The 20,070-nt window shown below is 37.5% G+C and overlaps 1 protein-coding gene across 1 annotated transcript in view; it reads left to right on the top strand.

Moving 5' to 3' along the window:
• The first annotated feature begins 121 nt into the window (after positions 1–121).
• LOC130093010 (lisH domain-containing protein ARMC9) overlaps positions 122–20,070 on the top strand; it is a 43,437-nt gene continuing 23,488 nt past the window's right edge. The window contains exons 1-20 of the mRNA XM_056260531.1: positions 122–209; positions 300–425; positions 2,287–2,457; positions 2,719–2,874; positions 3,116–3,208; positions 4,535–4,559; positions 5,486–5,643; positions 5,750–5,848; positions 8,368–8,403; positions 9,934–9,968; positions 10,598–10,709; positions 11,354–11,446; positions 12,708–12,798; positions 13,983–14,106; positions 15,618–15,757; positions 15,900–15,976; positions 16,881–16,955; positions 17,313–17,403; positions 17,799–17,866; positions 18,049–18,147. Of these exons, the coding sequence (XP_056116506.1) occupies positions 135–209; positions 300–425; positions 2,287–2,457; positions 2,719–2,874; positions 3,116–3,208; positions 4,535–4,559; positions 5,486–5,643; positions 5,750–5,848; positions 8,368–8,403; positions 9,934–9,968; positions 10,598–10,709; positions 11,354–11,446; positions 12,708–12,798; positions 13,983–14,106; positions 15,618–15,757; positions 15,900–15,976; positions 16,881–16,955; positions 17,313–17,403; positions 17,799–17,866; positions 18,049–18,147 (1,944 nt within the window). The 5' untranslated portion in view covers positions 122–134. The remainder of the gene's footprint in view (positions 210–299; positions 426–2,286; positions 2,458–2,718; positions 2,875–3,115; positions 3,209–4,534; positions 4,560–5,485; positions 5,644–5,749; positions 5,849–8,367; positions 8,404–9,933; positions 9,969–10,597; positions 10,710–11,353; positions 11,447–12,707; positions 12,799–13,982; positions 14,107–15,617; positions 15,758–15,899; positions 15,977–16,880; positions 16,956–17,312; positions 17,404–17,798; positions 17,867–18,048; positions 18,148–20,070) is intronic.

Genomic DNA, 20,070 nt, shown 5'->3' with positions numbered 1-20,070 from the left:
GTTTATTATACTATATAAAAGTATTATTTAGTATTTAGCAGTGACATATTCGTCTTGAGATGTATATTTTCTTTATGCTTTTCTCTGTATTCCAGTATTATTAAAGTATATGCTATTTATTAGATTGTGGATCAATGAGCTCCAGAAAATCTGAAAAGATGGGTGAGAATCTGGCAAGTGAAAGTGATCTCCTGTCGATGATCAATGAGGTGAGCTTACAGCACCTTTATCAGTTTATTTATTTAAGTAATATTTCACAAATATAGACATATAATGACAAATAACGTAACGGTTTACAGTATCTGAAGTTTGGCGAATTTGATGAGACTGCGAGAGTGTTTGAAAAGGAAATCAAACGCAAAGGAAAACCTGCCCTCAAAAGCTGCGGAGCGTCACGCCGAGACTCCAGAACCGCCATCATCCATGTGAGAGTTTCTGATCTCATCCACTGACAACATCACACGCTCATCTCAGTGTGTTTTAGGAGACTCACTTGCCGTATTATTTAACTTGCTTATTATAAACAATATTATAAACTATGTATCTATCTATCTATCTATCTATCTATCTATCTATCTATCTATCTATCTATCTATCTATCTGTCTGTCTGTCTGTCTGTCTGTCTGTCTGTCTGTCTGTCTGTCTATCTATCTATCTATCTATCTATCTATCTATCTATCTCTTTCTTTGTCTGTCTGTCTATGTGTCTGTTTGTCTATGTGTCTCTCTATCTATCTATCTATCTATCTGTCTATCTGTCTATCTGTCTGTCTATGTCTATATCTATCTATCTATCTATCTATCTATCTATCTGTCTGTCTGTCTGTCTGTCTATCTGTCTGTCTATATCTATCTATCTATCTGTCTGTCTGTCTGTCTGTCTGTCTGTCTGTCTGTCTGTCTGTCTATCTATCTATCTATCTATCTATCTATCTATCTATCTATCTATCTATCTATCTATCTATCTATCTGTCTGTCTGTCTGTCTGTCTGTCTATCTATCTATCTATCTATCTATCTATCTATCTATTTGTCTGTCTATGTATCTGTCTATCTCTTTGTCTGTCTGTCTGTCTGTCTATCTATCTATCTATCTATCTATCTATCTATCTATCTATCTATCTATCTATCTATCTATCTATCTATCTATCTATCTATCTTTCTATCTATCTATCTATCTATCTATCTATTTGTCTGTCTATGTATCTGTCTATCTCTTTGTCTGTCTGTCTGTCTATGTGTCTGTTTGTCTATGTGTCTCTCTATCTATCTATCTATCTATCTATCTATCTATCTGTCTGTCTGTCTGTCTATCTGTCTGTCTATATCTATCTATCTATCTATCTATCTATCTATCTATCTATCTATCTATCTATCTATCTATCTATCTGTCTGTCTGTCTGTCTGTCTGTCTATCTATCTATCTATCTATCTATCTATCTGTCTGTCTGTCTATGTCTATATCTATCTATCTATCTATCTATCTATCTATCTGTCTGTCTGTCTGTCTATCTATCTATCTATCTATCTATCTATCTATCTATCTATCTATCTATCTATCTATCTATCTATCTATCTATCTGTCTGTCTGTCTGTCTGTCTGTCTGTCTATATCTATCTATCTATCTATCTATCTGTCTGTCTGTCTGTCTGTCTGTCTGTCTGTCTGTCTGTCTGTCTGTCTGTCTGTCTGTCTGTCTGTCTGTCTGTCTGTCTGTCTATCTATCTATCTATCTATCTATCTATCTATCTATCTATCTATCTATCTATCTATCTATCTATCTATCTATCTATCTATCTATCTATCTATCTATCTATCTATCTATCTATCTATCTATCTATCTATCTATCTATCTATCTATCTGTCTATCTGTCTATGTATCTGTCTATCTCTTTGTCTGTCTGTCTGTCTATGTGTCTGTTTGTCTATGTGTCTCTCTATCTCTTTGTCTATCTATCCATCCATCCATCCATCCGTCCGTCCGTCTGTCTGTCATATCTAGACTTTCTCAAGTAACATTTTTATCTATTTAAAAAAACATATTTGTATGTAAAATGTAAAAAAAAAAACACTGCTGTCATCACCTGTCAAGTATTTTACAAAGCAAATTTCGAAAAAGAGTTTAAAATGAAGTATAATTAATTTAAAAATGTTTACGTAGTGATCAGAGTGCTGTTATTTGTGAATTTTAAAAGATTACAAAAATATTGAAAAGCAACTGAAAAGTTTTTCATAAATAAAGTTAACTCATTATTTGATCACTTTTTCCCTTCTCTTTCCTACAGGATGATTGCCTCAGCTCATTTAATGATGGAGACTATAAGGTATTCTCTGAGCTGTGGGCTAAACATATCCCTGCAGAGATCCGGGATCGTGATCCAGCGGCACAGAAACTGGAGTTCTACTTACAAATTCATTTCACGATATACCCACTGAAATCACCTGTAGGAAGTCACGTAAGTGCACTTTATTTTTGGTAATGGAAATCAAATGACCTGTTACTTTGAAATGAAATGACTGTAGTGACATAGATAAATATACAATGCATGTACGCCGTTCGACCAACAGATGTCCCCATAAAATAACATATTCAAGCAAGCCTCTCGTTCAGTCAAAATGCGTGACTTAAATCAATATTTAAAAGACGTTGTATTGGCTTTCAGTCAAGATGCAAGTAACGTTTTTGTTTAATGTGAAAACATAACTGTGTAATGCAGGATAAAGGAGAGTTTGAGAGCAGGATCACACATTTTAAACAGTATCTGGAGACCAGAGGGGCGGCGCTGAGCCAGACCACTGAGTTCCTGCCCTTCTACGCCCTGCCGTTTGTGCCCAATCCCACGGTGCACCCGTCCTTCCAGGAGCTCTTCCAGGTGCAACACACACTAACAATCGCCAGAACACCAGCTGATTCAAAGCCACTGCAAAAAAATGCTTTGAAAACTTAGTTCTTAGAATAGGATAAGAGATACAGTCTTATAGGTACATCATACTAGCATGTTGAGAAATTCATATGTTTATGTGTGGCAAACATCAGCTACACTGAGCCCTTGCCTGATGGAGATTGCAGAAGCAGTTTTGAAGTGTTGTCATGTTTTTTCTACTTGATCACAGGATTCCTGGATGCCAGAGTTGAGAGAAAGGCTGGAGAAGTTTCTTTCAGTGACTCTGAAAGCGTCAAACAAACCAAGGCTTTTGACTTTATATGTATCCTTTTATATATATATATATATACACCTTTGTCTAGTGTGAAGTACTCGTTTTAATTAATCCTGGGTAATAATTACATTTGTTATGTCTTCAGAAGGTTTCTCAATGAAAATGTTTAACTTTTATTGACTCATTGAACCTTATCGAATGTCCGTTTTCTAATCTCATGGCAACTGCTTCTCTATGTGGAACAAAGCAGAAGTGTTGTATATTGTTAACGGTTTAAAGATACATTTAGCAGTGTTTTACAGGTTAATACAACAGTAGTGTGGAATGCACAAAGGTATCTGATAATGAAGGTAATATGAAGATAAATCAGTATTCTGCAGGTCATGTGATCATGGCGGCCAACATGAGGACACACCATTTTATTGAATACATGTGTTCTAGACCACTTATATGACTAATAACCTCCATCTCACTTAAAACGTACATAAACTAATAATTACATAGGAAGTGTCATAAAAAGCAGTTTCAATAACCATAAAAATTATATTATTAGAATCATTTTTAATAGAGTATATAAACTGCCATTTAAAAATTTGGGGTCAGTGCGTTTTTAAAAATAATAATAATACTTCTAATTTTTTTTAAGCATGCAGTGAATTGAACAAAAGTGACAGTAAACACATTTATAATGTTACGCCTTTTTTATTTCAAATAAATGCTGTTGTTTTGAACTTTTATATTTTATATTTTTTTATCACAGATTCCATTCTAAAAAACAAAATGCATAATTGGTGAGCATGAGAGAGTAGGTTCAATACAGTTTTAAAGGCAGTGTGTAGTATATCCTTTTACTATAAAGCAATAGTGAAAACAAATATGTTTAGTGGAATGTTTAAATCACTGAACCTAAGCATCGGCCATATTAAAAGTGAGACATGCTTTTGAAACGTCAAAAGTTTGACCTGAAACCTGAAATAGCCGTGCGCATTTAATAATTCATTGTTTAAGAGCAGCTGAACGGCCCACCTTTGAATTTATGACATCAACCAAAGCTGCTTTACAATAAACTTTATTGTACGATAAACAAAAAAATGTCTACCTCAGATTGATGGCTGAATCTCTGTCGTAATATAGGAAAGCCTGAGGATTATGATTGCATAATTATTCAACATTGTGCAAGTGTATTGTTTATAGTCATAAATTGCACATGTTCTGGTGTCGTGTCTGAACAATGGGCTGTGGATTGTGGAAACAAGTCCTCTGAATGATGTTTAATGAGCAAACTGATGAAGGTTAAGGAGAAGGAAAGTTGCTGACATTAATCCATCAAAATGAAAAATGACTTGTTGGCACGACTTAACACAAAGACACCAGACCGATGGTGGAAAATGCAACAAAGGTGAGTTATTCTGAAGCAGGTCCTAGATTGTTACTGTAGTATTGTTAGTAGAGCCCAAAATGAGCGAAATTCTGATATAATATTTAATTAATTATTTAATTCAACATGGCATAATTGTGTCCCTAATAATGGGATTGTTTCTGGTTTTCTGTGCATATGAAAATGCTATTTTTGGGGGTTACATTTTACAATATTTTCTAGCTGGTTAACATTATATAAATGATTATAAATAATAATGAAGATTTAAAAAAAATCTTTATCTAGTATCACACATGACTGTTGTAATTCAGGGTGAGGGAAGAACATAAAGGAAGTAGTTTTATTCCTGAATCTCCAGTCACGTTGTAAATCATGGTGATGGGAAGTAATTACATTTTTTATAATATAATATAATATTAGCTAAGGTTACACTTTATTTTAAGGTGTCATTGTTACAGTGTAGTGAAACGTACTGAGTAATATTAACTACATGTACTTACTATAGGGTTAGGATTTGGTTGAGGGTTAGTTGCATAAGTACATGTAACATATAACAAAGACACTGTAAAATAAAGTGTTACCTAATATTATTATCTAATATAATTAGTTCTGTCACATCGATTAATCGTGACTAATCGTGATTAATCGCATCTAACATAAAGGTTTGTAAATGTGTGTAAGTGTTTGTTTCTACACATCTTTACAAACTTTTATGTTAGATGTGATTAATTGCGATTCATCGATTTGACCGCACTAAATATAATATAATAATAAAAATATGTAGAATTGTGTCAATAATAATGGTTTTATTTAGCTGTTTTAGTGTTCATTTAGGTTGAAATGCACTGTTATACCCTGAAATTGTCAACTTTCTGTCCTGATGTGACTCTTTTGCCTTATGCATGCACACCAACCCCTGATTTGACTCTGTGTGTTTTGCCATCCAGAAGTGATTCAGCAAATGCAGCTCCATGTGACCGAGGCAGAGAGGAGGGCCACCGTCTACATGAGGAGATTCGCTAAGCTGCAGGCCGACCATCACAACCTCATCGGCGTCACGGCCGAGCTGGTGGATTCACTGGAGGCCACAGTCCGTGGGAAGATGGCAAGCAAACATCCAGTCCCACATTACGCCCACAAATCCAAAAAAATCTGATAATTGCACATGACAAAGCTAAAACGCTCAAGGGAATGTGGTTGATGTTTTGCAGATCTCCCCCGAGTACCTGCAGGGTGTGTGTATGCAGCTCTTCAACAGTCACATGAGACAGAGCGCTGCTCAGAGTGCAGACTTCACCAGACCCGGCACTGTGAGTCTCTGCGTTCTGTGCTTTTATGAAGAATCCTAGACGGGAATACAACTTTATATGCATTTGGCTACCAGAATGCAACAACTGTTCAAAATATTAGGCTTTGTTCACACTGCACCCAAAATCCAATTTGTTTTTCAAGCAAATGACTCTTTGTTCAGTCTGTACTACTTAAAGGAGTAGTTCACTTTAAAATGAAAATTACCCCATGATTTACTCACTTAAATTCACCCCGAATTCAAAATAAAGGTATAATAAATCATATTGTACCTAAAATCAGCTAATTCTAGAACTATGACTTTTCTATTCATGACATTTAAGCACATATTTTCCTCACAAATTGTCATTACCGTAATGCATAAAAATGTCATTCTCATTACCGTAATGCAAATTTTGAATTTGTGATTGTGGTATTATTAGCCACTTTAATTTAAAATAAAAATATTATTTACCATACAGTAATGAATCAACATTGAGAATACAAAACAGCCTCAACAATAAAATGTATGGATGCATTATGGTAATGTTTTTTTGTTTTGTTTTTTTACATTACGGGACAACTAAAAATCCTTAATTGTCATGAAAAGTAGTTACAAATGCAAAAATACAATTTTGTTGAGAGCACAGAAACCGAGAAATTTCCAATCTGCTCATGTCCGTCATGACATACCTTCTGCAACTCACTCAACCACCACAGTTATGAATTTGCATACATAACTAGGTTTTGTTTTCATTCCATCGCGCTGCTTTTCCATCGTTTTTCTATGTAAACATGCACTAGACTAGACAAACGTGTTTGACCGTTGTGGCTCACGTCTTTTGTGCAAAAAAAAAAAAAAATCCATTCTCATTACCATAATGCATCCAGAAATGTTATGTTTGATATTTTATATATTTTTTCAATGGTGATTCATTACCATAATAATATTTAAAAGCTTTTTTTTTTTTAAATCAGCATAAATTAATGTGACGAACACTACCAGAATATGTAATTTGTACATTTTTTGTCATCACATTACAGTAATGACAATAAGTTTATATGCATTACAGTAATGACAATTTGGAAGGAAATGAGCTTGATTATCATAAAGATAATGATTAACATTTGCAAAAATCATAGTAATTCTTAATTTTAACTGCAATATGATTTCGTCATATCTACCTTGACCAGGTGTTCTAAAAGATGTACCTTTCATTATTATTCATTCCACTACCCCGTTTCTTACATTTATTAAAAATAAAAGAAATAAAAAAGCACGTTCTGTGGTCACATTTACCGCTGTTCGGTGAATTTTCGCAGATGAAATCCAGTCATTTCAATAGTAATCCAAATGAAAGATTTCCACGCACAGATTCGCAAATGAAATTCCGCTATTGTGTTCGGATAGTGTGATTCATATTTGGTGTATTACCCCAAAATCAAAATAAAGATATAATCAATAATATTGTAACTAAAGTAAGCTTATTTTAAAACTCTTATGGCTTTTGCATTGTGACTATATGTGAAACAATTAAAGGAGCTGTATGTAAGAAATGTATTTCAATTAATCATACAATGGCCCTGATGTGTCACTAGACATTAAGAAATCATGTCCATTTCAAATACTTATATCACTGACAACAGGAGTACGGCCACGATATTGTCATTTAAAAAGTGAAGTTGCAGCCCTCAACTGATGTTGATGTTGTCATCTTGTGTTTTGGCCTGAAGCCCCACCCTCCACCTATCTACCAATCACGAAGTCAGTAGTGTTGCGGCATCCGGGTTGCCAGCTCTGCTCTAGTTACCACAGCTGCAGCTCGTCACGTTCCTGCTGGATCCTGCAGCCTATCTGGCAACCTCGAGTCAGGGGGGAGGGGGAGGGGATACACAGCTCTACAGTAATTTGAAAGTGATTGCAGTACCAATTTTGGCCACAATCTTACATACAGCTCCTTTAAGCACATTTATTTACAAACTGTCATTACCGTAATGCGTATTAAAAACTGACAGTTATAGATTGGGGTTAGTATTTGTCACTTGAATTAATGCTCATTTAAATAAAAACAATCTTTTTCATATTATTACAGTAATGAATTAGCATTGAGAATAATGGTAATTCGTTCGGTTTGTGTGAGCTGTAGTTCATACATCGCTACACTTTCAAAAACGGACGGTGAACCCTTTTGGCCAGCGAAATTACACTCAAAGTTTTCTAATGTGTCCGCACCTTTAGAGATACACTAATTGGAGCTTTTTTTTTTAAATATAGGCATATTGCTTTTATGGATATAGTCCATATATATATAAAAAAAAAATCAGCTTCTATCATGATTTAGTAACTTAAAGCAACTAAAGTTTTACATAACGTATGTGATGAGTATTTTTAATATTCGAAACCCGACATTTAATCCTAATCATAACACATAATCTGACATTCCCTAAAATGTTTGATAATTGACTTGCTTTTGGAGCTAGTGTGTTCTCAATCATATCTTCCTGTGTTTGTTTGTGTGTGTCTGACCATCTGTTCATGAAGGGATATTACTCTATGAGCCCTTATGATGATGGATATGTAAGTTGCTGAATGTTTCATCGTCGTACTTCCTGCCGTCCTGGTCTTGCCTGCGTAACCATTAGCCCTGCCTGTCTTCTTCCTCCTTTGTATTTCGTCCCAAAGCCTTCTAGTTCATCTAGTTTCCATTAGACCGCCTCAGTGTCATGGGACGTACATTCTTGTTCAGTCTAAGAATGATCCACCTTGTCCAACAGGCATGTACATTGTTGCTGAATCTCAAAGGAAGCACATAATACGGATTACTTTGAAGACTGCTTAGTATTTTTGTTTCACTTATTTGTCTCTAGTTCCCCAGAGTGGACAACAGTCCTATATATTGCTGGTCATATCATGAAAATATTTCCTTTTCCCTTTTGATATAATCTTTGACTTCCAGGCATCAGATAAGCAAATCTCATGTTCGCCTACGCTTGTCAACAGTGCCAGTTTTTGTGCTTCAGAAACATGATTCAACGGATTATGTTGAAGAAGGAAGGAGCAAGGACTTACAAATACACCAAAAATAAGTCTTATTATCTTTAAAAAAAGAATATCCGGTATATTTTTACAGAACAATAAGACAACAATATTTGGTGGTTGCAAAGCACCTTTAAGAAACGATTGTGATTCTTATAATGACACAATATGCCTGGTGCGGGGCATTGATCAAATATTAAGCAACATTTCAACACTGATAGTAATAACTGTTTCTTGAGCATCAAATCAGCATATTAAAATGATTTCTGAAGGATGACGTGACACTGAAGACTGGAGTAATGATGCTGAAATCCAGCTTTGACATTTACATTTGAACATATTCGAATAGTTATTTTAAATTGTACTAATATTTCACAATGTCACTGATTATACTGTACCGGTGTTTTTAACAAATAAATGCAGCCTCGGTGAGCGAAAGAGACTTCCTTCAACCAGGATACGCTCATTATGTGCAAACCCTCATTGTGAAATCCACATACGCAGACGACTGCAAATATCCTAAGCAAACACTTAATTAAGATTAGCCAAACTTGGGAATGTTCGCATGCATAACTTTGGCTATCCGGAATGTTCTCCTCAAACCAGTTTGAAGTCAAACGTGCATGAGATGAACAGCCCTCCTGAGAAGGATGTTTACATTTGACAGGGAAAGGTCCTAATGTACCTGGATACAGTCAAACAAACTAATTCCAGCAATCCTCATACTCCAAATAATGCTCACTCGACCCAGCTTCTCCTGGGTCGCTGTATCCCTCCCCCATGGCAAAGAGTCTAATTGCATCCTTAAGATGCCAGGATTTTCTCCGTTGGAAATTAGATCCCGCAGGTGCAGCGCTGTAATGATCTTGGGGAATTCCTTTCACTAACGCCCCGTCCTCCAACCTTTCAGGTCATTTATTTGTTTCGGGTCATTCATTGCATGTACTCGTAACCCCCCCGTACTGCATGCGGATAACTAGCGAAAAGTTCACTAACACACACACACACAGCCATTTTGTTTTTATTTGCAAGCCAATGTATCAACAAATAAAACGTTTTTTCTTCCTTTAGGCATCCTCACTGCTGCGGGCATCTGTCGCACCTCAGTAAGCTGCTTTTGTACTTTGAGATTGATCAAAGGATTGGTGGAAAGTGGTTTCGGGAGTAATCGAGGGGATATCTGCTAAACATTTGATAACTTGATGTAGATCAGGGGTTTTCACACTTTTTTTTTTGTTTTTATGCCAGACCCCTAAATATGGTGATCTGTTTTTATGGCCCCATTTGTAAAATATAATTTTTTTCAAGTATGAAGACTCACTTACATTGACAAAAATGTTATGTGGAATATAAAAAAGACTATTTTCTTCCCAGAATTAAATAATTTTCATTGACCCGAGGCAAGTATAAAATATTATTACGGTATATATAAATATATTAAGCTGTATTATATTATAAATATTTAATATTATATGTAAAAATGTACAGCTGTCGATACAATAATTGCATTCTAGACAGTCTTTACAGACACTCATTCTTTAAATGTTTTAAATTGATCTGAGTTAACTTTGGCATCTTGTACTTTCCAAGTCAGATCATTTAAATGTTATTCTTTAAATGCAATCCAACCAAACCTTGGAAACATGATCTTTTTTACACCACACAATTCCCAGCAGTAACCTGAAGAGCAAGGTGTCATGTGCCGATTTGTCATCTTTTTATTTCCTGCTCGCAGGAGACCCAAAGACGTGCCGTTGCTGCCTTCGCTCGACTACGAGAAGCTGAAGAAAGACCTGGTGAACGGATCAGATCGACTGAAGGCTTTGCTGCTTCAAGCTTTGCGCTGGGTAACTCAGAATTACTGTTTGTAAACGAAAAACATCAGCAAGGGTTGGGAATCTTATGTTATAAAATTTCAATTCCTCTTATCGATTCCTGTGTGTGCATTTTAATATGACTTTAAACCATTCAAGCGCAAGAAGACTCTTGTTTTGCAATAAGACTTAGAATAAATATGAATTATATCTACTTTTTTTTTTTTACCTTATTGGAATCGAAATTAGGAATCGATAAGAATCGGAATGGTTAAAATGCCAACGATAATCGGTCCTGATGTATCCCATAGTTTCTGCCACAATATCAGAATTACTACAGTTAGAGGTGTTTTCTAAGTCAAGGATCACTGTTAGTATTGCTCAAACATGATAAAATAGGTTCAAAAACAAGAAACCCAAGAAAATAATAGAGATTTTGGAGTGGGATCTTTTGACAACCACTGAAAATACCAGAGCAGCCGCACAGAAACATGCTAAGCACCACTGCAGCGTGTACATGGCCAAACTTTAAGCGCTAGTTCAGTTTTGTAAGGGATATTTTGTTGTTTTATCTCCATCTTTGAGGTATTTTGTGTCCTTTGGAATACGCATTGAGGTACACACATTGGCTTTCGCATTACATGCCAATTGTCTTGTGATTTTCCATTGGTCGGCAGAGGTTGACTCGATCTCTTCATGGTGAGCAAAGAGACACAATTCTACAGGCCTTCATCAGCAATGATCTTCTGGAGCGGTACAGTACCAAACAGGTACTTAACAAACTCCTTGTCACGTTTGTGCTAACAACATACTGCATACTGCATGTTGGATAATTTTACAATTCTAATAATATATATATAATAATATAATTTATCGAGGCGCTGATATCATGTATTTAGCTATTTTGACACATTGTTTCCAACACTTAACATCCAGTATGCTGCCTCAATGCAAATACGCAAAGATTTATTTTTTAATGCTTATCAATGTTCAATGTTGAACATTTCTCTTTCTGTTATGTTACTATAATTAAACAGAGTTCCTCATACATTTTTTTTTTTTTTAGCCCATTCTCTATATGGACTATATTTTAGGATAGATATTAGGGATGCACGATATATCGGCCACCAAATCGGTATCAGCTGATAAATGTTCATTTTTAATGTTATCATTATCGGCCCAATAAGAAAATGTATTATTTGATGATAAATAATAATAATAAATAATGTATTATTTCCTTCAGTGGACACATTTCAGATGCACACTGTTCAACATGATGTTTTTGAATTGCTTGAAATATGATTGGAATCACTTCAAAAAGGAAAATATAGTTAAGTGCAACGCAAGTCTGTCATATAGGCTACATAAAATTATTAATGATAACATTATAATTGTGTGCTTGGGACATGGATTTTAAGGGTGAGACTTTTGTTTTTGTATTCAGGCTCTCAAAAATAATATAATAATTTGGATTTAGATTTATCGGCCAATATATCGGTTATCGGCTTTCAAATATAAAGAATAATCGGTTATCGGTATCGGCCAAAATGTTCATATCGGTGCATCCCTAGATAGTATGCAAAATCAGTTTTGAAAATAGTCCCCTTTTAATCTACCCATCATTCCAATGTATTCAAATTGCATTTCGATTGAAAACATTAATTTTCATACGTGATTGCTTTTGGGAGTTCACGATGAGGACAGTTATGAAACTGACAATTCAAACGGTCAAACTAATTCAAATAAAGTGTGTGCTGTCTATGACTTGCTTCTCTTCTAAAATGTGTCATCTCAGGTATGTATGATGAATGTGGATGATCAGGTTTTAGCAGTTAACGTGACTCGACTAATTTCCAATCAATGTCATCAAGTTCCTTGTGGGACTATATAGTCAGCTGTCTTCTGGTCTTTGTGCAGGCTGGAAGATAATATCTCTTGTTACTTTAATCCAGAATAAATGAAATTGTCCTTTGCAATCAACACATTGTACCAAGAGTAACTTTTTACATAACCGTTTTGTGTACTTTGCAGAAAACCGTTCTTCATCTAATAAAATCCAAAAATGAGATTGTCAGACAGTATATGGCAAGACTCATCAATGCCTTTGCCTCATTGTGTGATGGTAAGTGAAAACTATTTTTTTTTTTTTTGTTCCTTAAGCAAACAAGGACCCACCAATCATAAATGCATACATCCCTTCATCGCTCTAGGTGGCGCTATAATGAGCAAAGTTGTTATGTACCTCCAGAACTGTATGGGCTAGAATAAAAAATCTCCCCCTGAATCATTTGAGCTAACCTAACCTTTTTTCTGGTGGAAAAAAAAAACGTTTTCGAACTTCACCAATTTTCAATCCGCTTTGGTACTGTTACAATGTTGGTAGTCTATGTAAATGAACAATGTTTACTCGTTCTCCGTGTTACCTGGACCTAAAAAATCACCTTTATATGTCGGCAAAGGGCTAGACACTTGACTACAGATTATACTTCCACATTTTTGTATCCCCGCCCACAGACGGTTGATTTGACAGATTATTAACAGAACATTTATTGTAAAAGTAGGTTTATCACTGAAAATAAACTGCATTATTGTAAAAATAGAACAATATGAAAACATTCATTATTATAGTTAACATTATTGTGACTAAAAGTTTGCTAAGGAGTATTTCCTTCTCAAGAAAGCCGGTATTTGACTCTGGTCAAGCGTATCCAATAGGAGCAGACTGGGAGTGGTCTTGGACAACAGCATGCCCAGTGCATTATGGGTGTCTATCACCTATTTGGCAAAAGCGAAGACAACAGCCTTTTTTCTGTTTTCTCTAATCCGGTAGCACGATTTCAGTTTTTTGTTTCGCCATTCTAGCGCATAGCCAAGTTTTATTGAAAGCCCATTTTGAGAATGGTGAATTACCCTTATAAGGTATGGTCACATTTACTGTTGTTTGGTCAAATTTCCACAGGCTAAATGTAGTCATTTCAATAGGAATGCACATAATTGCGAATCACACGCTAGAATTCTCTGTGTTCAAGTTGGTCACGCAGATTCGTTGCTTTGATCGCTACTCTACATTCTTGTGTTGATGGATATCACTATTCACAATAGGAAATTGACCTTTTTTCCCACCAGTATGTTTTTTGGCCCTGGCCCAAACAGATTAAAGTAAAATGTAAAATCATTTCTGGTTCTCAATTCTCAACATTTTTGGTTCAACATATTTACAATGGCAATTGTATAAATTGTCTATACACCTCTGTGTTTAGTTCTGAAACGTGTTTATTGTCGTCTTATGGCTTGTTGCACTCCCAGGGCGCATGTATCTGTCTCAGATACCCTCTTTACTGAGGTTTCTGCTTGACTGTCTGAAGAATGAAGAGAAAGAGTCTGTAACTCGAGAAAACGTGCTTGCAGCGCTGCAGAAACTCAGCCTCAGGTGGGTCATCTGTTAATATAAATGGTAATAAAGTAATCAGACTGTAATAATATGTTTTCAATTCAATTCAATTTCTGCGAGTTATAAGAGATGGTCCTCACTGCAGAACACGAAATCCAGATCCAACTCCTCCCACCTTACATATACCTAATCCTATCCATCTCCACCCCCTGATCCCTAACCCCACCCCTAATCCTACCCATCTCCACCCCCTGATCCCTAACCCCACCCCTAATCCTACCCATCTCCACCCCCTGATCCCTAACCCCACCCCTAATCCGGCCCATCTCCGCCCCTGATCCCTAACCCCACCCCTAATCCGGCCCATCTCCACCCCCTGATCCCTAACCCCACCCCTAAACCTACCCATCTCCACCCCCTGATCCCTAACCCCACCCCTAATCCTGCCCATCTCCGCCCCCTGATCCCTAACCCCACCCCTAATCCGGCCCATCTCCGCCCCTGATCCCTAACCCCACCCCTAAACCTACCCATCTCCACCCCCTGATCCCTAACCCCACCCCTAATCCTGCCCATCTCCACCCCCTGATCCCTAACCCCACCCCTAATCCGGCCCATCTCCGCCCCCTGATCCCTAACCCCACCCCTAATCCTGCCCATCTCCGCCCCCTGATCCCTAACCCCACCCCTAATCCGGCCCATCTCCACCCCTGATCCCTAACCCCACCCCTAAACCTACCCATCTCCAACCCTTGATCCCTAACCCCACCCCTAATCCGGCCCATCTCCGCCCCCTGATCCCTAACCCCACCCCTAATCCTGCCCATCTCCGCCCCCTGATCCCTAACCCCACCCCTAATCCGGCCCATCTCCGCCCCTGATCCCTAACCCCACCCCTAAACCTACCCATCTCCACCCCCTGATCCCTAACCCCACCCCTAATCCTACCCATCTCCGCCCCCTGATCCCTAACCCCACTCCTAATCCTGCCCATCTCCACCCCCTGATCCCTAACCCCACCCCTAATCCTACCCATCTCCGCCCCCTGATCCCTAACCCCACCCCTAATCCTGCCCATCTCCACCCCCTGATCCCTTACCCCACCCCTAATCCTGCCCATCTCCGCCCCCTGATCCCTAACGCCAGCCCTAATCCTACCCATCTCCACCCCTTAGATCTGGATCCAACTCCGCCCTCTCGTGTACTGCAATGAGGTGCTACTGAGTTATAACGCAATTCTGACTTTTTTCTTAGAATTGTGAGATATAAACTTGCAATTGCAAGGGGGAAAAAGCATTTTTGAATTGTCAGATATAAAGCCGCAGGTGCCTATTTTTTATTCCGTGGCGGAAACAAGCTTCAGTACCAAACACCCAATGGCTTTTTTTTTTTTTTACATGTATGTGATATTGTCAAGTCATAGTTTCAACAGGAAATACTTCCAGTGATTTCATGGGGTCTTTACAAAAATATATGTTATTATTTATTATATATCATATTAAACTCCTAAAAGCTGCTCAGTGTGTGTGTGTATGTTCTGCTGTGAGCAGGCGAGCGCAACAGTCTGCTATGATCGGAGATGGTCTGATAGGCTGGTTGGTCAAAGAGCTCCACGACTCCGACTGTCTATCCGACTACACACTTGAATACGCCATCTCCCTCCTCATGAACCTCTGCCTGCGCACTCAAGGTGACTCAATGAGTTACTAATCAATGGCCATAGCAAAGACATAAAGATGCGTATAAACCATTGTATTGTGTTCACCATCCTTTGTTTAGACTTTTATTTGCATTGCTTATTTTAGCAAATCAATGGTTACTTTATGTTTCAGGAAAGGAGAAGTGCGCGGAGGAGGCCAAGCACGTCCTGAAAGTGCTGACGGAGCTCTTGGGACATGAGAACCATGAGGTAAATTGGTAATTGCTCATCCGCTATCCACAAACAAGGCGTGTTATTTGTGCTTGTTCTCCCCTTACAGCCTTCGTGATGACTGAAACTGAAGGCGTAAATCAGCTTAGTCCTTTTTATGTCAACCAGTTCTCAAATAAGAGGGCTTTTGTCAACTTTGGATTAAAAAGTTTGCCCTGCAAGTGTACCATGAACGATTCACTCCCTTTTTAAAACTTTAGAAGTGGAGAGTCAAGCCTACAATTTAAATTATATTCAGAAATGAATTTGCTCACCAGCCTCAAAAATTCATTGCAATATTGAAACTTAATAGTATTAATTGAATAACTATTTTATATATATATATATATATGTTACAACAAAAAATATTGTATTTGTAGTTTTTTCAACATTAGCTGTGGTTCAAACATACACTATATAATATACATTATATACTTTTATTTATTTTTTCCAACATTTTTGACTCATTGTGTAATAAATATAGTAGAATAATAGAATATTAAAAGACATATATAATAATATGTCATCGATTTTCCTTTAATATCCAGTCCAGTTCACCCATTAAATTAAAAATAGGCACTATTTATAAGTAAAGTCGTAGTGTTTTATACAATACAAATTGTTTCGAAGCAGCTTTACAGTAATAAACAGTAATAAAAATGTCTCAAAATTCCTCAGTTATGCTCTACAGAAAACAGTAGTGTCATTCATTATTCAGCTCAGTTTAGTTGATCCAAACCAGTTGAATGACAGTGTAAATGTTGCAAAGTTCATCAATTATGAAGCAAAGTGTAATAATTGTAAAAATTGTCCACAAAACGCATTTCAAGCTTTTTTGATTTTTGAGATGTCTCAAAATGTTCAAATGTTCATTGCATATTTGTTTTCTTGTGTGTAAATGTAGATACGGTACTATGTGAATGGAGCTTTATACAGCATCCTGTCCATGCCAGAGATACGAGAGGAAGCGAAACAGATGGTACGTGTTTAATCACTGTTCATTCATACTTGAGTAATAAAATTCCCATTCATTATCATCACTTTAGCGATAACATTCAAACCTTTCAAAGTAAACAGTGATTTGTGCCCATGTAGACGTCACAGGTGAGAAGGGACTTGATACTACTACACTACCCATTATCCTTAAGTGAAATCCACCAATCAGAAAAGTCACTGTCAAACTGATTTTTTCTTTCTTTTTTTAATTGTCTATGGTAAAAATGAATAAGAAAATCCTGCTAGAACCAAGGCTGCTAAAACAGTGAGTGGTCACTGTTGTGCTCAATAGCTACTTCACAGAATACAAATAATGTGAGTATTTTGTTATTGCATCTAGAGTTTGGAAGAGACCCTATGCTGTTACAGTAAAGAAGAAAACCCTGAACTCAACAGACAAATCGAATTCATCATCAAACTGCTTAACTCGGGTAAGACAAAATAAAGCCGATCACCTCAACAATGTTCACTTAAAAACAAAAAATCTGTCCTCATCCTCCTCAACCCATGTAACGTTTTTCTTCTGTGGAACACAAAAAGTGTCCACCGTTTTCAGTATAATAAAGTTAACGAGGACTGGGTTATCAGCTTCAAAAGGGACGGAAAACGCCATAAATGCATCATAAACTCAGCCCATGTGACATGGAATAAAGGATATGAGTTATTTGGACTACTTTCATAATGCTTTCTATGATGCACTTTCAACTATTAATATGTTGTGTTCCATGGGTGTCATACGGGTTTAGATGGGACAGATGGGTTTCCATATTTTTTTCCATAATTTCAGTGATTCTTTTGCCTTCACTCATAATTCTGTCGTACACAGCGGACATTCCTGAGCATGAACCTGAGTCGGGCGATGAAGAGGATGATGACGACGACGACGATGACGAGGTACAGTAATTCACTTTGATCTGGTCTTCTGAGAAAGTTTATTGCTCAACGCGACTTCTGGCTTCCTATAATCTACAGGAAAGGCTATCACTGCTATTTGCATTTTATTGGTATTGGCGGTGTTCATATGATTTACTGCTTAGTCACTTGATCTGTCTGTAATTCTTTAATCTTGTTAACAGGAAGATGTTATGGAGGCAGACCTAGATAAAGAGGAAGTCCTGCAGTCTCAGCCAAAAGAGCTCAGTGGAGAGTCTTTACTCACAACCGAGTATCTTGGGGTAAAACATCACACTACATTTATATGACAATAGAAACCAAACCCAGGCTAAGAACTTCACACACAAGGGTCTTGTTGGTCAAGAGTCAGGACCCTTAAATGATAAATATACACTCACCTAAAGGATTATTAGGAACACCTGTTCAATTTCTCATTAATGCAATTATCTAATCAACCAATCACATGGCAGTTGCTTCAATGCATTTAGGGGTGTGGTCCTGGTCAAGACAATCTCCTGAACTCCAAACTGAATGTCAGAATGGGAAAGAAAGGTGATTTAAGCAATTTTGAGCGTGGCATGGTTGTTGGTGCCAGACGGGCTGGTCTGAGTATTTCACAATCTGCTCAGTTACTGGGATTTCCACACACAACCATTTCTAGGGTTTACAAAGAATGGTGTGAAAAGGGAAAAACATCCAGTATGTGGCAGTCCTGTGGGCGAAAATGCCTTGTTGATGCTAGAGGTCAGAGGAGAATGGGCCGACTGATTCAAGCTGATAGAAGAGCAACTTTGACTGAAATAACCACTCGTTACAACCGAGGTATGCAGCAAAGCATTTGTGAAGCCACAACACGCACAACCTTGAGGCGGATGGGCTACAACAGCAGAAGACCCCACCGGGTACCACTCATCTCCACTACAAATAGGAAAAAGAGGCTACAATTTGCAAGAGCTCACCAAAATTGGACAGTTGAAGACTGGAAAAATGTTGCCTGGTCTGATGAGTCTCGATTTCTGTTGAGACATTCAGATGGTAGAGTCAGAATTTGGCGTAAACAGAATGAGAACATGGAACCATCATGCCTTGTTACCACTGTGCAGGCTGGTGGTGGTGGTGTAATGGTGTGGGGGATGTTTTCTTGGCTCACTTTAGGCCCCCTAGTGCCAATTGGGCATCGTTTAAATGCCACGGCCTACCTGAGCATTGTTTCTGACCATGTCCATCCCTTTATGGCCACCATGTACCCATTCTCTGATGGCTACTTCCAGCAGGATAATGCACCATGTCACAAAGCTCTAATCATTTCAAATTGGTTTCTTGAACATGACAATGAGTTCACTGTACTAAAATGGCCCCCACAGTCACCAGATCTCAACCCAATAGAGCATCTTTGGGATGTGGTGGAACGGGAGCTTCGTGCCCTGGATGTGCATCCCACAAATCTCCATCAACTGCAAACCAACGTTTTTGTCATTAATTAAATCCCTCGCAAAGGAAACAACATTAAAGATATAAAAAAATCTGAAAGCAGGTACACATCTTTAGTGACTTTACAGCAGCAATTCATAGTTCACTGCTCTATTACCAAACTCCATCGCACACCTGCAGGTGCGCAGAAAAAGAGGTAGGTCGACAAATCTGCAAATAAGGAACTCCCGCACACTATCAGTACTTGCAAGTAATATAAAAAAATTGTAATACATTTTTTTTATATTACTTGCAAGTACTGCCGGAGTTCCTTATTTGTAGTTCACTGCTCTAACATAAACTAAAGGCCCTGATATACTTTGAGTGTAAATGAAGAATTCAGTTCAATTCATTCCACATTTATTTGTATAGCGCTTTTCACAATACACATCGTTTCAAAGCAGCTTTACAGAAAATGCATGAGTCCACATTGCAATTTACAGTGATCTGCTATCAGAAGTGACTGTGTCCAAGTTATGTATTTCAGAAATGTACATATACATATCACACAGTTAGCTAGCAATGTATTGAAGGCGGAAAACAATGAGCTCATTGAAGTAATGAATACAACAAATGATTATGACATTTAGAAAAATGTAGCATTGGTGCGTGTTGATTCAGAGTTTGCTTCATCTGAAGTCTTCGCAGGAGTTGGGTCGTCTCTCCACAGGTGTTGGGCATCTGAGCTCTTCATAATAGACTGGATCCAAACTGGAGCTGACAAACTCTAGGTG

The sequence above is a fragment of the Rhinichthys klamathensis genome, unplaced genomic scaffold, assembly GCF_029890125.1.
Source record: "Rhinichthys klamathensis goyatoka isolate OS25496 unplaced genomic scaffold, OSU_Roscu_1.1 h1tg000009l_1, whole genome shotgun sequence".
In the NCBI taxonomy this organism is placed as follows: Eukaryota; Metazoa; Chordata; class Actinopteri; order Cypriniformes; family Leuciscidae; genus Rhinichthys; species Rhinichthys klamathensis.
This window is presented reverse-complemented; position numbering and strand designations above follow the sequence as displayed.